This window comes from Brienomyrus brachyistius, chromosome 20 (assembly GCF_023856365.1).
Source record: "Brienomyrus brachyistius isolate T26 chromosome 20, BBRACH_0.4, whole genome shotgun sequence".
Taxonomy (NCBI): Eukaryota; Metazoa; Chordata; class Actinopteri; order Osteoglossiformes; family Mormyridae; genus Brienomyrus; species Brienomyrus brachyistius.
This window is the reverse complement of record NC_064552.1, coordinates 8576660-8595119: the sequence shown is the minus strand read 5'-3', so window position 1 is coordinate 8595119 and position 18460 is coordinate 8576660. Positions and strand designations below refer to the sequence as shown.

General features: G+C 45.4%; 2 protein-coding genes across 9 annotated transcripts in view; both read left to right on the top strand.

The window, feature by feature from the left end:
• The window catches only part of rps24 (ribosomal protein S24), a 92465-nt gene extending 90929 nt beyond the window's left edge, over positions 1-1536 (top strand). The window contains exon 5 of the mRNA XM_048986996.1: positions 1527-1536. Coding sequence (XP_048842953.1) covers positions 1527-1529 — 3 coding nt within the window. The 3' untranslated portion in view covers positions 1530-1536. The remainder of the gene's footprint in view (positions 1-1526) is intronic.
• zmiz1a (zinc finger, MIZ-type containing 1a) overlaps positions 1-18460 on the top strand; it is a 112170-nt gene that overhangs the window by 3404 nt on the left and 90306 nt on the right. The gene's annotated exons all lie outside the window — the stretch shown is intronic.

The window sequence follows — 18460 nt, the reverse complement described above, 5'->3', positions numbered from 1 at the left end:
CAGAGATTTGTGACTTAGAAGATTCAGTTTTCATATCATAAGACTTTAAGGGGTGTCTTTTTAAAAAAAAAAAAAAAAAAAGTTTTAACACATGGCGAGAGAGGAGCGTTATTTATGAATAACGGTTCTCTACGATCTCTCTCCCATTATGTATCTCAATGCAGAATGAGAATCAGAAACGCAGGAGGACAGCGAATTCGGATTGAATGCGGATTCATTGACCAAATAGCAGCACAGATTATAAATGAACAGTATTAGAGCCGACCGTCCTCCATCTGTGTGTGTTTCTCGGTGTGAAGTATGGGAAAATGGATTGTAATATCATCCTTTTCTTCCTCATGTGAATCTGTGTGGCTGTCATTGTATTTGGAGTTTCTATTGTGGGATGAAATTGCTTGGGGTGTTGAGGTAAGATCAAGGAGGAGGGAATTTATGGGAGTTGGGTTCAGGAAATGGCTACAGAGTGTGTGTGTGTGTGTGTGGGGGGGGGCTCACCATGATTAAGGAACTCGTTACCGAGGCTCCTTGGAATGGTATTGGTCAGAATTCCCAAGGCACTAGCATTCACGACGTCATAAAGAGGAACGCGTTTGAACTTTGTTTTTTAACTGTATGTTTTGTTTAAAACTTTATAAGTTTTGTTTGCCTGAGATGGCAGAAAGCTGGGAAAAAAACAATTCTGTTGAACTGAGCTGTGGTTTAACTTGCTTTTTGTTTGTTATAGCACAGTGCTGAGTGGCGTTATACAATATGCTTATTCTGTTAAAATATTGCGCTTAAAGTCCCATTATTTGACTTGGGTGTGAGTCATTCTGTTTGCACTGTATTGGGTATTCAGTGCTGCTAACAGGTAGCAGAGGACAGAGAAATGCTCTGTCTTGTGGCCCTTTTCTGGTGCGAATGCTGGAGGAGCTTCTGATTGGAGCATGGAGCGGTCTACCACCACATGTTCCTACTGGAAAGAGACCGGAACTGATTCATTTGGGTCATGTTGACAGCCTCTTAGTTCTTACTAGTGGGTTCATTGCAAAGAGCCTCAGATACTTGTACCATTGGATTCAGTCAAGATATATTTTCTTCATCATTACTTTTGACCTCATTGTGGGTATCTAGTGTGGTGCTCAGTTTTTTTCTCCTTGTGGGACCTCTTAGCTAAATCTCACTTAATCTAATATATCCCCCTCTAATAGACTGGGAATGGTGCTACGCCATAATAAAACGCTTAAATCTTAAGTCCATGACAAACCCACTGCCGCTATACAGTCCCCCCCAATCCGTTAAGCAAACTTTTAGTGTGAGACCGCAGAGTGACCTTTGTGGATGAGCTGTTGGGCCTCATCTGGAGGATGGATAGATCTCAAACTTTGATATAAGGGCAGTGCCGCGTAAATTTTTTTATGTGATCAGAGAGAGACTTTTGTTGAGGGCAAAAGGCTTCTGTATGTATGGTTCAGTAGAAGGACAACTAAATATTTATTTTTTTTAAAAAAAGAGTTGGTCTCATGGCTGGGAAAAATATGTTCAAGTGAGCATGAATATTAAACTACATTAAACATCGTACTACACACTATATTAAACATTAAACCGTTGTTTGCAGTAAGTAGGTCAGGAGAGCGGGATCATAATCGTTAAAATCATTGAAATTAAAATGCGTAATTTTCGATAATTTTCTGAAAAGGAGCGTGATTGACTTACAAAATGCTGCGTGAATGAAGAAAATGAGGATTTGAATATGTAGCATTCTCAAACCTGATTTGCCAGTACCCTTTGATTGACAGCTCGTATGTCGAATGGGTTTTAGTTGTGTGGGACGAGGTCGTGGCTTCTGTGTCCTGCAGCAAATCCAGATGCTTCATTAGTATGGACGATGTCTCACTTGCCTGCTTTTGGGATTTCCATGTTCACCTTTTTGTCGTCTTTCAGCTTTTTTTTTTTCTTCTTCCTGGCAGTATTTATTTTTTTAATTTTTTCCTCAGCACTCCTCTAACTCAAGGGCACCTCCTTTAAAAAAAAAAAAAAGCTTCATCTTTGCCCTTACAAACTCCCACCATTAATCTTCGGATGCTGTTTGATATTTTTTTTCTGGGGGGGGGGGGGGTGTGTCTCCACTGTCATTGTTAAAGTTTTTCCCACTGAATTTTTTTAATTGTTTTTTTGGCTTTGTCTTGTTTGTACTGACTAATGTTGCATTCATTTCAATCGGAAACGGGGAAATATCGGAACCTCTCCTTCAGTGAAGTGTTGGAGACATGCCAGGAAGTTCAAGAACCTGAAGGTTGCCAGTTTCATGATCCTCTTAAGTTCAGTCTGCAGGCAGATGTGCAGCATTAATGCAGCACAGTTTTCTTTAAAGAGCTGGTTTTGTGTTGATTCCACCCGCGAACGTCACCTTTGAGCTTTGCTCACTCCGGTGTGACCCACTGCTAAACTAGGAATTGATATTACAGTTCATGCGTTAACACGTACCACAGGGAAAGGACTGAATTCCACTGTGAAAACATGTTGTGTCAAGAGGGGGTGGAGCTAAAAGCTGCCCCGGTATCTCGCCCCATGGGACACGCCCCCTTTTCTTCCTGCCGGGGCCCCGCGACAGGTGCGACCGGGCATGTGCCATGTCTGCTAGGAAAATCCCCCCTTTTACAAGTCCTGAGACACCAGCTTGTGGACTTTATATACCATAGGCTGTCAGGAAAGTGTGCGTGAACTAAAAATGACCAATTGTCCATAAATTAAACGGGAAGATACGTTTACACTGCATTGCTTTGATATCAATGGAAATTCCAGCATTGCAGCTTTCTTCTATTATTCTTTTGAAAAGATGGTTTAGGTGACTTTGGACGTTGAGGATCTTTTGTTCTGATACGACGTGACCTTGGCTTCAGCCATATTGCGGCTGAAAGGCCCTGCAGAATTAAATGCATACTGTAAAATGCCTTTGATTTACCACTTTGCTGTTGGGGTTGGGAAATGAAATGTTATGATCTCGGAGCACGACGACATTCCTGTAGAATTTCCATCGCAGGGCAACGGATGACCTCCGTTGTGTTCGCCGGATTTAATCTAGGAGATTTCCTCACCTCGGGAGAGTGATGAAGGAGATCCTGTGAATGTGTTCGAATTACATTGTGTGTTGCCTAGAGGGATTCATATTTCATTGTTCTTTGACATGGCAAATTAACTGGGATTTACTAATATACAGGGAATATGTTTAACCCTACCCCCCCCCCCCCCCCCCCCCCCCATATGCACGCACCTAGAATGAGGAGTGAAAGGACTTTGTGCCATTTGTTACCCGAGCAACTACAAATCCCTTCTCAGGCAAAGGTAGGATATGCAAATGAAAGACTGGTTTGCGTGAGGTGGAGTTTCACTGGACGTAAACAGTCAGTGCACTGCAGTTCACCGAAATTATCAAACCACAAGTGAATATGCTTTGCATAGAAACATGTACCAGTTTATTTTCTACTTTTCTGCCCTTTTTACTCTGTGATCCTGTGAGCTGACAGCTCTGGGCAATTAATGCCGACTGTCATGCGGAGTAATAAATCAGGAAGAGTAAACCTTGAGTGTGGGCGTCTGTCAGTGTGCATTTTACTAACCTCGTGAGGACATCTGTGAGGATAAAGCCCTTCCGGAAAAAGGCGGTAGATCATGAAAAATGGCCCTTGTGGAGGATATCTCCATATGGCAGGTGGAAAAAAAAAATATATATATAGTGTTTATCAGTGCTCATACGCGCTCAAGTTTTGTTTGGGTGGAGTCGGGTCTTGTGTTTCACTGCGGCCAGTCTGCGTGGCGTCCTCGCTTTGACGTTGAAAGCGTGTGTGCAGGGATTGACTGGAACAGCCCTTGCTTGCCAGGTAGGGCCTGTTTCCCCGGCCTGCACTCACTGTGTAAACATTGTCCATCCGCCCCCCCCGCCGTCGTCCACAGAGATCTCCCTAGACTTTGGCTGTGGCCTTGGTGTCGTTCCCTTTGTGTTTTAGCATTTCATTTTATTTCGTTTCATGCCGCGAGCCACCAGGTCAGGAATACGGCTTATTTTCCCAAAAGCGCAATACGAGCTAGAGAACAGTGTCTTCTGTTATTTTGACAGGGGTCTGTGCCATTTCCTTGATTTAGCTGGCTGACTGGGGCCACTGAGTCTCCTGCATTAGTGGTGGCCTTTATGCTACAATTTACTTATCGGTTTCATTTGTTTGTAAAAATCGTAACAGATTTCTTAGCGGAAGGTTTCTCGGACATTCACGATCAGCCTTTACGTTTTATTTTCGTGGTAATGGACGGGACCCTTCTGAGGGGAGCAGGACATCGCGTCTGAAAGTCGTAATCACAGTGCTCGTTAATTACATCGGTGATGAAGTCTAACTCATTTGGTAGTCTGGAGGAATAAGGTCTCCCTCTGTAATATTGGCTGCCAGGGATCGTTGTCAAAGTGTCGCTGATTTTTAGAAAATGTTTTTTTACTGTCAGTGCGTCTTACGTGACTGGCTACTCATTTTGTTTGTTTTTAAGATGCCAAATTGTTATTCATGTTGCTTTGTTCTGTTGGGTATTTTTGCTTATTACCGAGAGTCGCATTCATTGCAATATGATGAAATGCACCGTTCAGAGGTAACTACTGTTTAAATGCATCTTGTATCTATGGTTCAGACCAATGGAAACATGCGATTGGAGAGTCGGCAGAGAAGCATCACCCTCCTAGGGGCGGCCCATAGAGTGCCACCCATTAGCTGGCATCCTCTGGGCATGGAAGCCAGTTGCTGCCACACAGATAGTTTCTCTACGGTGACACCCCCCCCCCCCCCCCCCCCGGCCCCGTGGGAGCTTCTCTGCATATGAAGCGCTGATGGTGTCTGCTATTTTTTGACCATCTGTTATAAAACGGGCATGTGGGAGTCAGCTGGCCAGGGGTGGGGAGCCCGGCACACGACGGGGCCCCCAGAGCACCCCCCCCACGCGGCCCATGCAAGCCGCAGGCCACGTCCTGTTAGCCAAACCGAGACCACAAGCGGAAAAAAGGTTGCATTTTTTTATCTTTTCTATTTGTCCTTTAGAAAGAGTATATGCAAAGGATGTCTAACTGATGTCATAAAAATGCAATGGAATAGCAACAAGCCCCCCCCCCCCCCCACCACCAACTCGGCACGCAGAGCCATTGCGAGGAATCTGTTCAACGCTCCCCTTTCCTCTAGAATGACTGCCTGTTCCTTGAAAGGGAGGAATGTGGGTAACCAGATCGGGAATGACCTGTTGTGTCGGTGGGGGGTTGGGGGTTGGGCATGGGAGCCCACAGCTTGAAAACTCCCACAGGTCTCTGCTCTGTGAGGCCTCGCTTTCACAGAGACTCTCCTTCAGCTGCGAGACTCCCTCAGCGAGACTCCAATAAGCGATTCCACTTAGACTGGACTCCTTTATCAGAGTTACTCGGATTTGAAAAGGGCAGCTTTTCTCGGTTAGCTGTCGTACCCCCTTATTTGTAAGCTAGCCCCCCTCTCCACCCAGTCTGTGGTCTGTGACATTCCCTGGAAACTGCCCCTACGGCCGGCTCGTTCGGTGGCGTTTGGGATTCATGCTCCCCACTGTCCAGCGGTCGGCTGGATCGCGGCCCTTTCAGCCGTGTGTTTTCATGCCGTCTGGCTGGCAAGGAGCTGCACGCGACAAGGAAACTGGGGGGGGGAAGCTTATTGCTTGCATCTGTAGAACTTGTCCTATTGTATGTCTTCTCATCTAAGGGAGGGGGTGACTGGTGGGGGAGGGGGGGGGCTGGATCACGTGAGGGGTAATTATATTTGTGTTGGGCCCTTTTCAATCTGTCACAGTAAATCTGTTTGACTTGTCACTTTGTAAATCATTACGGAGGATTAAACCCTTGTTACAGGCTTAAAAAAAAAAATATACGACTTTTGTGCTGTGATAATTTTGTTTGTTTCTGACAAGCCTGTTATGAATATGTTTTTTTCTTCCCTCCTCATTGCCCCGGTCTTTTTGTAAACATTAATTAGACTAGAGAGGTAATGTCTGTGGTGTTTGCTGGAGGTAGCTCTGTCGTTTAGTGTTCTGCAGGACTTCAAAGGAATGGGCGGCTTTCCAGCATTTCCAGAAGAATTCCTTCAAAAATGATTGTGTGTTTTTTTTTTTTTTAAGGATTTTATTAATTATTTTTACTATTGTACAATTGTCTGTGTGTGTATGCTTTAATGCCCTGACCTACTTTTTTTATTGTGGACTCGGTGTATGGTAATTTTTAATTTAAGTTACTGGTTGCTGTGGATAAATAGGGGAAGCGCATCTTTTTTCGTGGAAAATGTTGCTTAAGTACGACTCTGTGCCGAAGTTGTGTAAATCTGTACCCTGATTTGATTGGATATCTAAAGACAAACACTGGGCTTGGCTCAGCCTGGAAGAAAGTGTTTCTCCTAGAGTGGAAAAATGGAAGGTTTAAGGTTTTAACCTGGTTTAACCTGGATGTTTAAGAAGATCAAAAATAAGAATGAGCTTTGTGTGTTTGGACTGTACCTAGGGATTTAATGTTTTTAGACGCGAGAGCTCTCCGGAAAATCCAGATTGTCACTTTACTTCAGGCGCGGAAAGTCGGAGTCAATCTCAATAAAACGACCCGCAGCAGATGCACTTTACTAAGATAAACAAAAGCATGACTTGTCTACCCACTTACTTGTGTAGTTAAGAACATCCTTCTGCACAGAATCACCACCTAATACTCCTTCAACAAAACCCCTTTATGTAACATAGAGTATTCATTTATATGGAAATTAATGGTCGTATAAACGTAGCCAGGATGCTGTCAGGGATTTAACAAGATAGCAGTGTTTAACTCCGCTAAGTTGGGCATATTTACTTCAGACTCAATAAAAATAAAAAGGACTCCTTAAACAGAAGTGTCGGGTTTTCCTGGGCATCAGGAAGACGAGGTTTGTTTGTAGATATCGCAGTTATTGAGCTACTGTTTGGTCTCCCTGTGGTTAATCTTGTTCCAGCTGTCGTTTATACAATGCAAGCTGCCAAACTCTGTAGACGGCATCCCTTGAAATCTCGGATGCCAGCTAAGAGAAGTTTTATTGCCGTTTTGTGGCAGATATTCTGGTTGCCCAACAAATCTGGTGGGGTGGTGGGGGGGGATTAAGATTTCCTCGGTCCTTGGAAGGTGCGTGTTCGGCTAGTTTTGAGTGACAGGGAAGTTGATGGCGTTCCGAGTGACGTGGGGACGCCCAGCTGTATGGAGCAGATAAGTGGTTAGGGTGATTTTTCTTATAATTATGCAAATTCCCCCCCCACCCCCACCTGTATATAGATGGCTGATTCTTTGTCAAATCTGCATTGCGAGTGGTACTCTAAAATCAGCTGATCGTTGATTGGGAGGATGTTGTAAGGGATGTTTTAAAATTGCTTCTAGGAAATCTGTGACATATTTATTTGGTGTTAATAACACCCATAATCTGTATGTCATTGATATATTGGGTTTCTTCTTGTATTCAGTTCAAGAATGTTGACATGTAATTGCCTTAAGATATCTTTTGTATTTATGTTAGAGATTGCTGCTAGAGGGTGTAAAGACTAGTTACGGGCATTATTTATTTATTTCATTTTTTGAATAAGCTTTGACGAGTTTGAGGAGGACTCCCTTGGCAACCTACTCAATGCAACATTTTAGCCGCTACTATTAGCTATTAGACCACAAAGTCTACCACTGGATGCATTCTCGCCTCAGTCCTGCTGCGCAAAGTGTGGCTAGCAGTGTGCTGGTGGTAAGCGAGCAGCCCCATGCAAGATAAAAATCGACGGGATCGTTTCCTCAGTACGTTTCAAGACTGATGCATTGTTAATATCGGTTAAGCATTAGCTGTCAGTAAAACGTCAGGAGGGTTTGGCCACTGTCAGACTGTCATGAAAATTTTCCCTTGGAGGGAAGGATTTCTTTTTTGTTCCCCTTGGAGATCCGATCTGTCTGTCAGTGTGTAATCTTACGTTCAGCTGTAAACTCTTTCCTTGCCTTTGTTTTGCATTTGCATCACTAACCATCGGCTCCTAGTAAAACAAAAGCCCGTCCTGTAGCTAGCCCTGCTTCAGTTTGTTTTGATAGTTCTTTGCAGCCGGAGGACCTCCTCCAGATGGCCAGAGAGAACCCTGCCTTTTCCTTTTAAAAAAGAAGCACCAATTAGCATTACAGATAGTCTAATATCTTCTGGATTTTAGTGTGGAATGCATTAATTCACAGTAGCATTCTTCTGGCTGATTTCAATGTTTTTTTGCACTGTAAACAATAGTTCTCCGGGGGGAGGGGGTTGGGCAAGGAAATTAATGACTGAAATTTATCAGACCTGTTGGGGTGTTTGTTAGGATATTAGGGTATGTGCTGCTGAGTGGTATGGTGTCCTCTCGGAGCACAAACTCAATTTTAAAACGCAGGGATGTTGTCAGGGAGTAGTTGATTTATAGCGCAGCCGGTTGTTTATTCCATTTTACCTCAGACTGTATGTGTTCTTGACGTTAGATGGTCTTTTCTTCGTAATTAGCTTGGTTTTCATTATAAAGTGTTACTTGCTTCAGTGTGGTATCGTATCTTTTTTAATATGCCTAACTTTATCTTATTCTCTCATATACAAGACTTGTGCAGCAAATCATCGTATTTCTATGCTTTTATTATCATCAAACAGCATGAGACTAACCTATTAGACACGCGGTACTGTAAAACCATCGCGTCAGATGCAGTGAAAAGTGTCTAATAGTGGCTGATGCTGACTAATTAAAAATATCGGAAAAACATTGCGCTGACCTCACGGCGTGAGGTAGCTGGAAACCGTTACTGTACCTGTCGTGCGACCCTCTGAAATGCCGGTGCATGAGCTGCCGGTGGAGCACAGTCGGGAACAATTCACTTCGTGGCCTAAAAAGGAGTAAATACTGTATGGAGGGGTATAAATCAATCCCCTAATCTGACTCGCCGAGCGCCGTCATCGCTGTGTAACTCGGTGGGGTTAAAGACGGCCGTCTCTGTAAATCCTATGTGACGCAAGTGTGTTTTACGCGTAACCTCAGTCCCGACCTGACCGTTCGTTTTAATGTTTTCATATAAATGTCTCAAGCCACCTTGTTTATGTACCGAGAAGGCAGGAAAGCATGCGGGCGAACATCTGAAAGTGACGCGTGCAGAGCCGCCATGGAGAGCAATGTGCGTTGCTGTCAGTTACAGTCGGAGGGGCAGGAGTACCTGTAATATCGGCGTTAGTGCTGGAAGATACATTATTTAAACACGTCTCCTCCGTAGGCATTCTGAGTAGATTCTTTGTTTTTCCTTTGACCACCGAGAGTGACCCTCGAGTCTGATTATAGCTCTAGCAAGTAAATAACTAATGGTTACATTTTAAGCTAGTCGAGTAGCCCGTGCAGTCTAATGCACGTTAAATGCTTTCTGCAGTCCCTTTGCGCCTAGAGTAAGTCATTTTTGTTTCCTTTTGGTGGAACAACAGATTAAATAAGTGGCTTGTGTCCACATAATTTAACGTCTCAGACAGGAATGTGTTTCTGCCCATTTTTGCACGGTAAGCAGCATGTAATATAGTAGCTAGAGAGTGTTTTGGACGCACAAGACTTGAGGCACTTGGCAATATGAATTTCGCTGTTTGATTGGATGTGGTAATGCTTTCAATATGACAAGACCTGGAACCCGCCATTTCGGCGATTTAGGTCCCTGTTCCCGGTAAGGAATCTTTTGTGAAAATGTTTCATCTTTCGGGATGAGGGTCCAACAAACCTTCCTGTGGTGGAACTAAGCCTCACACAAAGCAGCTGGAGAAGCTGCAGAACTTCCTGAAGTCAAACAGGCTGTCAAACGTCAAAACAAACCATTGAGGCGCACTTACTTCCACCTCCTCCGTTGTTTTGTTGGGCACCTTTTACTATCTGGAAACAGCTTATGGGGCTCAGTCAGGCTGCTCAACCAGGGTTTAATATCTGCAATGTGGGAGACCGACGGCAAAATCTGGCAGTGGCGATAGCTGCCACAAAGCCGGGCTTGAAGCTGAAGAATGGATACATTTAATTTCTTTGTGAGGTCTCTGCTGTAGTACTACTCCACAACTTAGCTTTTTTGCCATTCTCAGATTTGTGTACGGTCAATGAAAGTTTACACAGTGCAAAATACTGCTGGGCAATCAACACTGTATGTTTGTTAGGATCTCTGGGGAAAGAGGAGCGGTCGGTATGATTATGCTACCCTTTCTGGGCCCTGAGTATGAGCAGTTTCATCTGTACCCTCTGCAGATCGGTTTCACGCTAACTGACCAGCCAGCTTGGGTGAGCATGCCCGTTAAAGCGTAAATGAATTGTTTTACAGCAGTCATGGCACTTCTAGTTGCCCAGAACTCAATTGTCATCTAAATGGACTAAGCTCGGAGGTGTCGCTAACATTTTTTCAGCTGAAAAGCATCTCTGTGGCTAATTGGGCCCCAGTCCACAGTCTGAATTATTTCTTCTTACTCCTAATTCTTGGTGATATGAGTACCAGTGTAAATGCTGAATTTATGAAGTCATCGCTTTGACACGGCTGGCTTTGTCCTCTCCTGGGAACCTATCCGACGGGAATAATAAGGTACTGCCGCCATGATACGGCATCCTTTTGCCAGATGACCTCACAGGATAGAGGGGAGGAGTGCCCACACACACTCCTGAGCTCAAGATTCATTGATGCCTTTTTTTTTCGTCCATGTTTCGTAACTAGCTTTAAAAACCACGTCTGCACCGTTCACTAAACGTTAAGGTCCATCACACAGGATTGAGTCAGAGTCTTTCCTCCTGTATAATTCCACTCAGCCCAGAGCTGTCCTTGTCTGGTTTAGTGGGAACTTGCCCCCCACCTCTCCTCCCAGAGATGGCTTTCCGGTACGCTAACGTGGCCGTCTGCAGCCAGCCATGATTTGGCCTTAAAGGAAACTCAGTAAAAGGTCCAAAGGTCAGTTGTCTCTCTTGCAAGCCAACAATGAGTTTTGTGTGAGGTCAGGCCTCACTGAGGGCATGTAAGCCAGTCTGGCTGGCTTATCTGAAGCAGAGCATAGTGGGAGGAGGGGACTGTATATGACCCGCATTCAGGATTGGTGGCAGTCCAGTTTGTTCCCAAGACCTTGCAACCCTGTCCCCAGGGCTTTAGCTTGTGGTAATGGCAGTTTGAGGGCATATTGGGTCACCTGACTGCACTCTCTCTCCGGAGGTGATGTGTGGAGACGTTTATGGCAGTACCTGTTCTTTCCTAGTGGATAACAGCGCCGAGGACTGGCTGTGTCAATATTGACTTCGTTCGCACTGCCTCCGCCATTAACAATGGATGGAAGTGTTTTCTGAGGGTGTTATCGGGTGAGAGCCAGCGAGAGGCTTACACCCGTGTGTCAATTTCACTGCTTGGTGAGGGGATGTGTTGGGTTGTTTTAGCAGTTTTTTTTCTTCTTCTTCTTTTCCCAGCCAGAGTGTTTACCAGATTTTATCACTTGTGTTGCAACTAGCTTATGCATTTTGGAGAGCTAGACAATGGAGGAGAAAGTTTGGTTGTTAGGAGGAGGTGCAGTGTCAGAAATACAGACAATGCAGTATGATCCTGCTCAGAAGAAAATGATAGTAACGAGATTTTGGAGCTTGAGATAAAGGTCTGGGGTATTTTTTTAGCAGGAAGGTTGCAAACATGCATGGAACTTAGCATTCAAATAGATACAGGAAAAATACAGGCAAACCCTTAACTCTGGATCATTGTATTGATTCAGGTTGCTATAGTAAAGCCCCATTGTGCATATCCTTCTCTGAGATGTGGTCAGACTTGCTGCGTTCTGTTGCTTAACCATACGATCTGAATATCGCCCGGATGCAGTGCGCGTCTGGGCTCCACCAGGTTTCTGAATATCCCATTGCTAATGAGTGAGGAATCATCTAGTCTTCTGGTTGGCTCAGTGGCTTTGCTGCTCGTGTCCTTTAATTGCTCCGTGAACTCGGCCCGCGTGTGAACAGCAGTGCTGCAGTCTCATCTTCAGCAGCCGACAGTCTAAACGCCACGTGATCTGGAGTCTCCCAATCTGTGTGGACATTGTAGGCTTGACTTCCCTCAGGCTGGGAGGCTGAACAGACATACTGGCTGCCCCTGTGTCTGGCAGTCATGCCTCCTTACTCCACTGACACCCCCGGAAGACTCTTTGACCCCCCTCTCCTCCCACCCCACCAGCCCTGCTTTTTCTTGTACTCTGCCCTTGCCCTGAGACTGTCAGGTTCCTTGTATTAAGCCTACAAGGAGGTGTCAGGCCTACATAGCCAAACAGAAAGTCTTGTGGCTGCCAGAGGGGCCGCTCCCCCTTGTCCGAATCACACAGCTGAAAGCTCGGGTCTCTCACTGCAGCGCGGAGACTCGTGTCGTAGCAGAAACTCCAGGACCGGAGAGAGGATTTCCCCGGGACCCCTGAGCCTCTGACATTGTCCTACAGATGAATTGTTTCCAGGATATTGCAATGAGATCTTTGCTTTGTATCAAAGACTTGGGGGGGGTGGTGCGGGGTGGGCTCACCTCCAGGTTAAATCTTGATATGCAAGCCGCTTTCTGTTGTATGAGATTTGAATCCTGTCTGATATCTCTGGAGCTGCCAAGCTGGTTGATTAGTATTGATTGCTGGATGAATCGGCCACTTGACTAGAAGCTGAATCAAATAATCCCCTCATTCTTGCCTCAGAAATCTATTGTCCAGGGGGGGACAATTGTATCACAAGCTTTGTAGAAGGGAGGGGAACACAGACTGCAGGCGCATTTCTCACCCTCTGTTGTATCAAGCGTCAGCTTTTGACAAGATTTTGTTTGGGAGTGCAGGTAGGCAGCCCGGGAAGGACCTCTGAAGACGACACACCTGCGGCTGCAAGGACTTGCGTATTTTTTTTCCATCTCGCCTCTGTACAGACAAACGTAGGGGTGTCTTAAGGCCTGGGAGAGCACCGTGACTCGCTAATCTCGTACTCTGCAGTGTAATCTCCACGTCCCTTTTTGATGACGGGACTCTCCTGCGACGATGAGATGAAACGGCCTCCCTAGGAAGCGGGCGATGTCCGCACGACATGGAGATTCCCACTGCAGCCGAGTTTATGAAGGCAGCGAGGAGGGTGCCATGGGGCACACCCAAACATGCAAATGGAGCCAGACAGAAAAGATGTCTTTACTGTGGTAACCTTCAAATATCTTGTTGCCGAGATCTGTCCTCTTAGGCCAACCGAATTCAGGGTTTGTATCCTGAATATCCAGCCCTGAGTCTTCCAATTGCTTATCCTGGTCAGAGTTGTAGTGTGGGGGGGGCGGGGGGGCATGCACCCTGGACAAGATGACTTTCCATCGGTTATTTTAATATAATGAATCAACGAATCTGCAAGTTTGAAATAAAACTGCATATACTGCATTGCTGTTATGTATTGTCCTTTGCAGCGTCTAAACCGTTCATTATCAGACTCCAGACTTGTTATTAGTTATTTAGCTGCAAATAATGTGGGCTTTCCCGTGTTAGCGTAATATCTTGAATCGTCTGGAGAGTATTCCCTCAACATATTTTAGCCCCTCCAATGAAGTGAGATCTTTGTGTGCATGTTCTCCACCTCCTTCAAGAGCGATTTGATACTCGAGGACTGAAGTGTTTTCAGTGGAAACCGCATGAATGATTGATAAAAGCACCATGACTGCTTAAAAATCTCCCAGCACCAGGACCATCAATAATTCAAGGCACTCTCTGTGTTTTGGTGGCACATGAAATATCAGAGTCATCATTTTGCAACCTTAAGCTGATCATATCTGGCAGAGGAATTAGCAATTTGTGGAGACTATTTTTTTTAGTAATTTTTTTAGAATCAATCAGAGCTTCTCCTAAAAGACTCTCTCTGCACAGGGTGGACATGCCTTGTTTCTCCTTTGGTTTTTCCCACTATGTGGAAATTAATTAACAGCAAACCACCAGTGAGATTTGAGTGGGACATTTTTTGACTAATAAACCAACTTAAGGATCTATCTGAAAACATAATTAACGAAAAAAAGAGATAAATCTCCCAGAGTGCAGCAGTATGTCTCCATGTAATTATTTCAACCTTTTTTTGTTTCTTTCACCATCTTTGTTTGTAGTGGTTCTTCATTCACCCATCTAGCTTCTGAATGCATCCCCCCTCCAGCCCCAGCATGAGACCTATTACTTTAATCCATCATTTTAACAGAAAATCTGAATGAACAGCAACATGTCCTGTCCGCCGTCTCAAGGGCTGATGAAGTGTTTGCTTGGATTCAGAGATGCCGTTGAAGCCTTGTGATTGTTTGGTTTCCAGGTTGAGGCATTTTAATATTTTGTAATGGTCCTAATTCATTAGTGATTCAGCCTCGTAGGTTGTGTGTACGGGGCATCCTCCCTCCGCTGAGCGAGCCATCGATCGTCGTTAGAGCAGATACCGCTGTGAAAAGGTCAGAGATGGAGTCGTGATGTTTAGCAGCTCGCCCCCATCATGCCTCTCTGCTGGAAGAGACGTGTTAGCCAGACGGCGTCTTTCCGAAGACCCGCTGCTCCCAAGCCTCCGTCGGGATTTGACCATGCAAAACTGGGCTGTCTGCTGTGACTTCCAGATACACATGCAGTGGTTAGAGAGTTTCGGAAAACGGGCCCCGCTGAAACCGACGTTAAGCTTTACGCTGAGAACCTTCTCGTACTGCGTTACATTTATTTATTTAGCAGAAGCCTTTGTCCAAAAAAAGCGTTCAACTGAGGATTAGAGAACAGGGTCAGCCAGCGTCCGCGGGGCAATTTGGGGTTAGGAGCCTCGCTCAAGGGTGCAGCCGTGATGTGATTACCCTGCCGGCCCCGGGATTTGAACTCGCAACCTTCCGGCCACAGTCACAGACCCCTGAACCATTGAGCTACACACACTGCCCCCCATGGATATATAAAAATGAAACGATATAAAACCGAGTCCATTTTCCTCATAAGATGATGGTTTGTGGACATTTTATGGATGATCATGGAGATATCCTTCCAAGTCCAAGCATATTTTCTGCGCTTTGGTCCGGTTCTTCCCTTTCCCAGGTCTTGCAGTGGAGTGCCCCCGCCCCCCGCAGCCTGGGGAGAGATTTCGGAAGCGCGGCGGAGAGAGCCCATCCTCTGCGGAGCTCCGTTTATTATCCTCTCCGCGTCGATGGAAGGCAGTGTCAGCAGGGCAATGGCGTGGGGATGGGCGGATGTAACCTAGCCAACAGTAGATCTTCTAAAGGGGAAATGAGCGTCAAGTGAGCAGTGGCGAGGATAGGAAAAGCCCAGAAGGCGTTGGCCTTGTTTGTCGAGGGCTGGATTTGCAATTTTTTTTTCTTTTTATTTCTGTTTTTTTGGAGAACCAGAAACGGCCAGGCTTTGGTGTCATCTGGTGAGAGAAGGCCTCTGGAGCAGAGGGGATCAGTCTCTCCACACCTAACCAGTTGTTGTCACTCACTGAGATTGAAACTGGCAGCCTGCTGGATGGGTAGATTAGTGGAGCCCGGAGATGCTGCATGTTTTGAGTCCACCACCAGTGCCGTTCATTCACCGTCGAAGTAAGCGAGTCTCGCTCGTCTCCTGTGACGTTATGGCGTACGCTGGAGGCCTGAAACTTGAAAGCACTTTGAGCAGGATTCTTCTGCTCAGTGTGGCTCTGAATGTGGATTACAGACTTGCGTCTTCGTCGCTGCATCCTCCGGTACCTTGCAAAGTAATGACAGTCATTAATGCCGGCACGTGATTCTAGCCAGCCAGTGCTAGGAGGCTGTGCGCCTCTGCAGCAGTTTCAAAACTCTCTCCAGTCCTTATGTTCCAGAACAGCCAACGGAAAAGTCTCCAAAATACGTAAAAGGTATGATGGGAAGGAAAAGTAGTGTTGGACTTGAGCCCTGGTGTTTTTTTAAGCATATTTCTTCTGTCTGCTGAATAAATCCTGTTGCATTGGGGTTTTTTTTTTTTTTTTGCTGTCAGGCCGATGTCATCCTGCAATTGTTTTCGACAGAAACCATTCCTGACGTCTATTGTTCTATGCATGAGGGGTGAAAATTCCACTTCGAAGGTTTCCAGCATCTCTGTCTGTCTGTTTCAGTGTTAAGGCTCCTGCGCTTCGCAGACTAGTCGACGGCGTGAAGTTGTTTTCGCTCGTGGTCGTCACTTTCGCCGAGCCTCCTCCTCGTTTAGGGTGGGAGTGTAGCAGTTGACCTTTTCCTGTGGCCACCTGAGTGTGGAGAGAGAGTATCCCCTTCATCTGCAGTGGGGGGGGGGGGATAGGTTTATGCTTCAGTGAGAGTGGCTGATCGCGGCCCCCCCGTTAAACTGAGTAGAACATTGACCTGATCCGAAGGATAACTGAACAATGGCCCATCTTGAGTACGATCAGTCCTGACTTACTAATTATCCTTTTAGGGGGAACAGGACCTTCTCATCCAATTCAGAATTTTATTAATTTTTAAAAAATAACCCTGAGACAAATAAGCCCGGAGTATTAGCGGTCGTTCATACAGACCAATCAATCGCGTTATTATAATTAACTAATAGATGCCTGATGATTAGTCAAGATGGTACCCAGTCAAAATTAGCTGTTACTCCATAGCCACACCCCCCCCCCCCCTCCGTTACCCATAGTGATTTTTATTGCACGTCTTGCTTTCTGTCCTTTGCTTGGATGTTTACACATTTTATCTTAAATTGGGCTAATTATGTGTCTTTAGTACCTGTTCAGCATCCACTGTGTTTGGAACCGGTGTTGGATTTTGTGCATCTAGGGAATTAATTTTTCACCAGCTTTTTTTTTCCTCGCATTTTGGACCCTGGCTACCAGGGTCCTTGGAAGCCCCTCGCCTGCCGAGCTGTGAGCCGGGAGCTGCCAGGGGTTCGTTTTTAGCTAGATTTGCCATGGCAAGTATGCCAGTATTCCTGAAAGGGGTGAATGAGCGCCGCCCTGTCAGGAGGGGTGCAGTCATGGCAGTCGCCCAAACGGATGCTGGTCAGCAGTGGCGAAGTGTGGAATTATAATAATTAATAAATAATAATAATAATAATAATTTTTTTTCCTCCAAGATGCACCTAAAAAAGAACATGAAATCTTGGTAGATTTAAGTTTTTTTTTTTTTGTTTGGGGGGGGGGTGTATGCTGCGTATGCAGGATATTTAATAAAGTTTGAACTTTCTTTACAAATGTAGACATAGGAAACCTGGAGTAACTTTATCTATCTTTATCTATGCTGAACAGATAGTGTGCTCATCAAATTGCTCGCTCTCTCTCTCTCCCTATAACCATCTTTCTGTTCCTACCTCACTGGTTGAAGAACCGTGAGAGGTGTTCAGCAGTTGGCTGAAACCTCTGCAGACTGCAGTCGCTGATTCGCTTGGCGATATCTCCTGCATCGCGGAGGCTGGCCTGTTCGCATAGAGTACAAATGGAGAGCGGCGTGTGCTCGACGGCCTAATCCACTTCTGTGCTCATTAGATGCGGGAGTGAGGCGACCCCGTGCTGGTGCAGAGTGGAGACTCGGACCCGTTTGCACCGCCGTCTCCATAAAGGAAATCCGTTTCATTGAGATGTTCCCCCTGTACGCTGGAATACACCCTCAGCTCGGTAATTGATGGCATTTACCGTAAAACATGAAGTTTAGAAAACACTCATTCGCCAAACAGCATGTGTTTGGATCGCTTTTTAAAAACCACACGGTTTAGATTAATTTGAAATGAGCTCTCTGGCCCACGTCGAGCCTTCCGAGGTGTTTGTGCCTTTCTGAGGTCTCGGGGACGACTTCCCTCCGGGTCCCACGGAGTTGACAGATTGTCTTCTCATTGGGCAGTGTAACTCGGCAGAGCCGAATCCCTGATTTGGATACAGAGACCTAACACACTGAGGCCCAGGAAGCAACCTATTACCAGATATTTTATTATTATTACTTTTATTAGGATTATTATTATTATTATTATTCAGAGTTTTTGGGGATTAATAGACGTGTAGGTTCTGGAGTGTTGGTATCATTAATTATATCCCCCCCCCCCCCCCGACATTTAAAAATAAATGATTGTAGAAGACATGATTGAAACTGCTAAAATAAAATGAAATAAACAAGTATATTATTTTCTTAATCTAGAGTACAGCCATGCAGTTTATCGAACAGGCCCCACCCCCAATAAAGTCTTTTAAATTTCCAGCCCTTCTCCACCCAGCAATTAACAGATGAATAACTTATGATGGGGACTGTTTGAGGAAACATCTTACTAAGTCTGCCGCTCTGCGTACTCACCCTTGAGTGTTTACAGTATTCAGATGTCAGAGTAGGATTTGCAGTGCAGAGTTCAGGCCCCGTCGGGGTGCGTGTTATGTGCCTCTCCCACTCTCTTCCATTCCATCCTCCATCTCTCCCTACCTCTCTCTAAATCCTTGTACCTGCCTCAGTTTTAAATGCCTG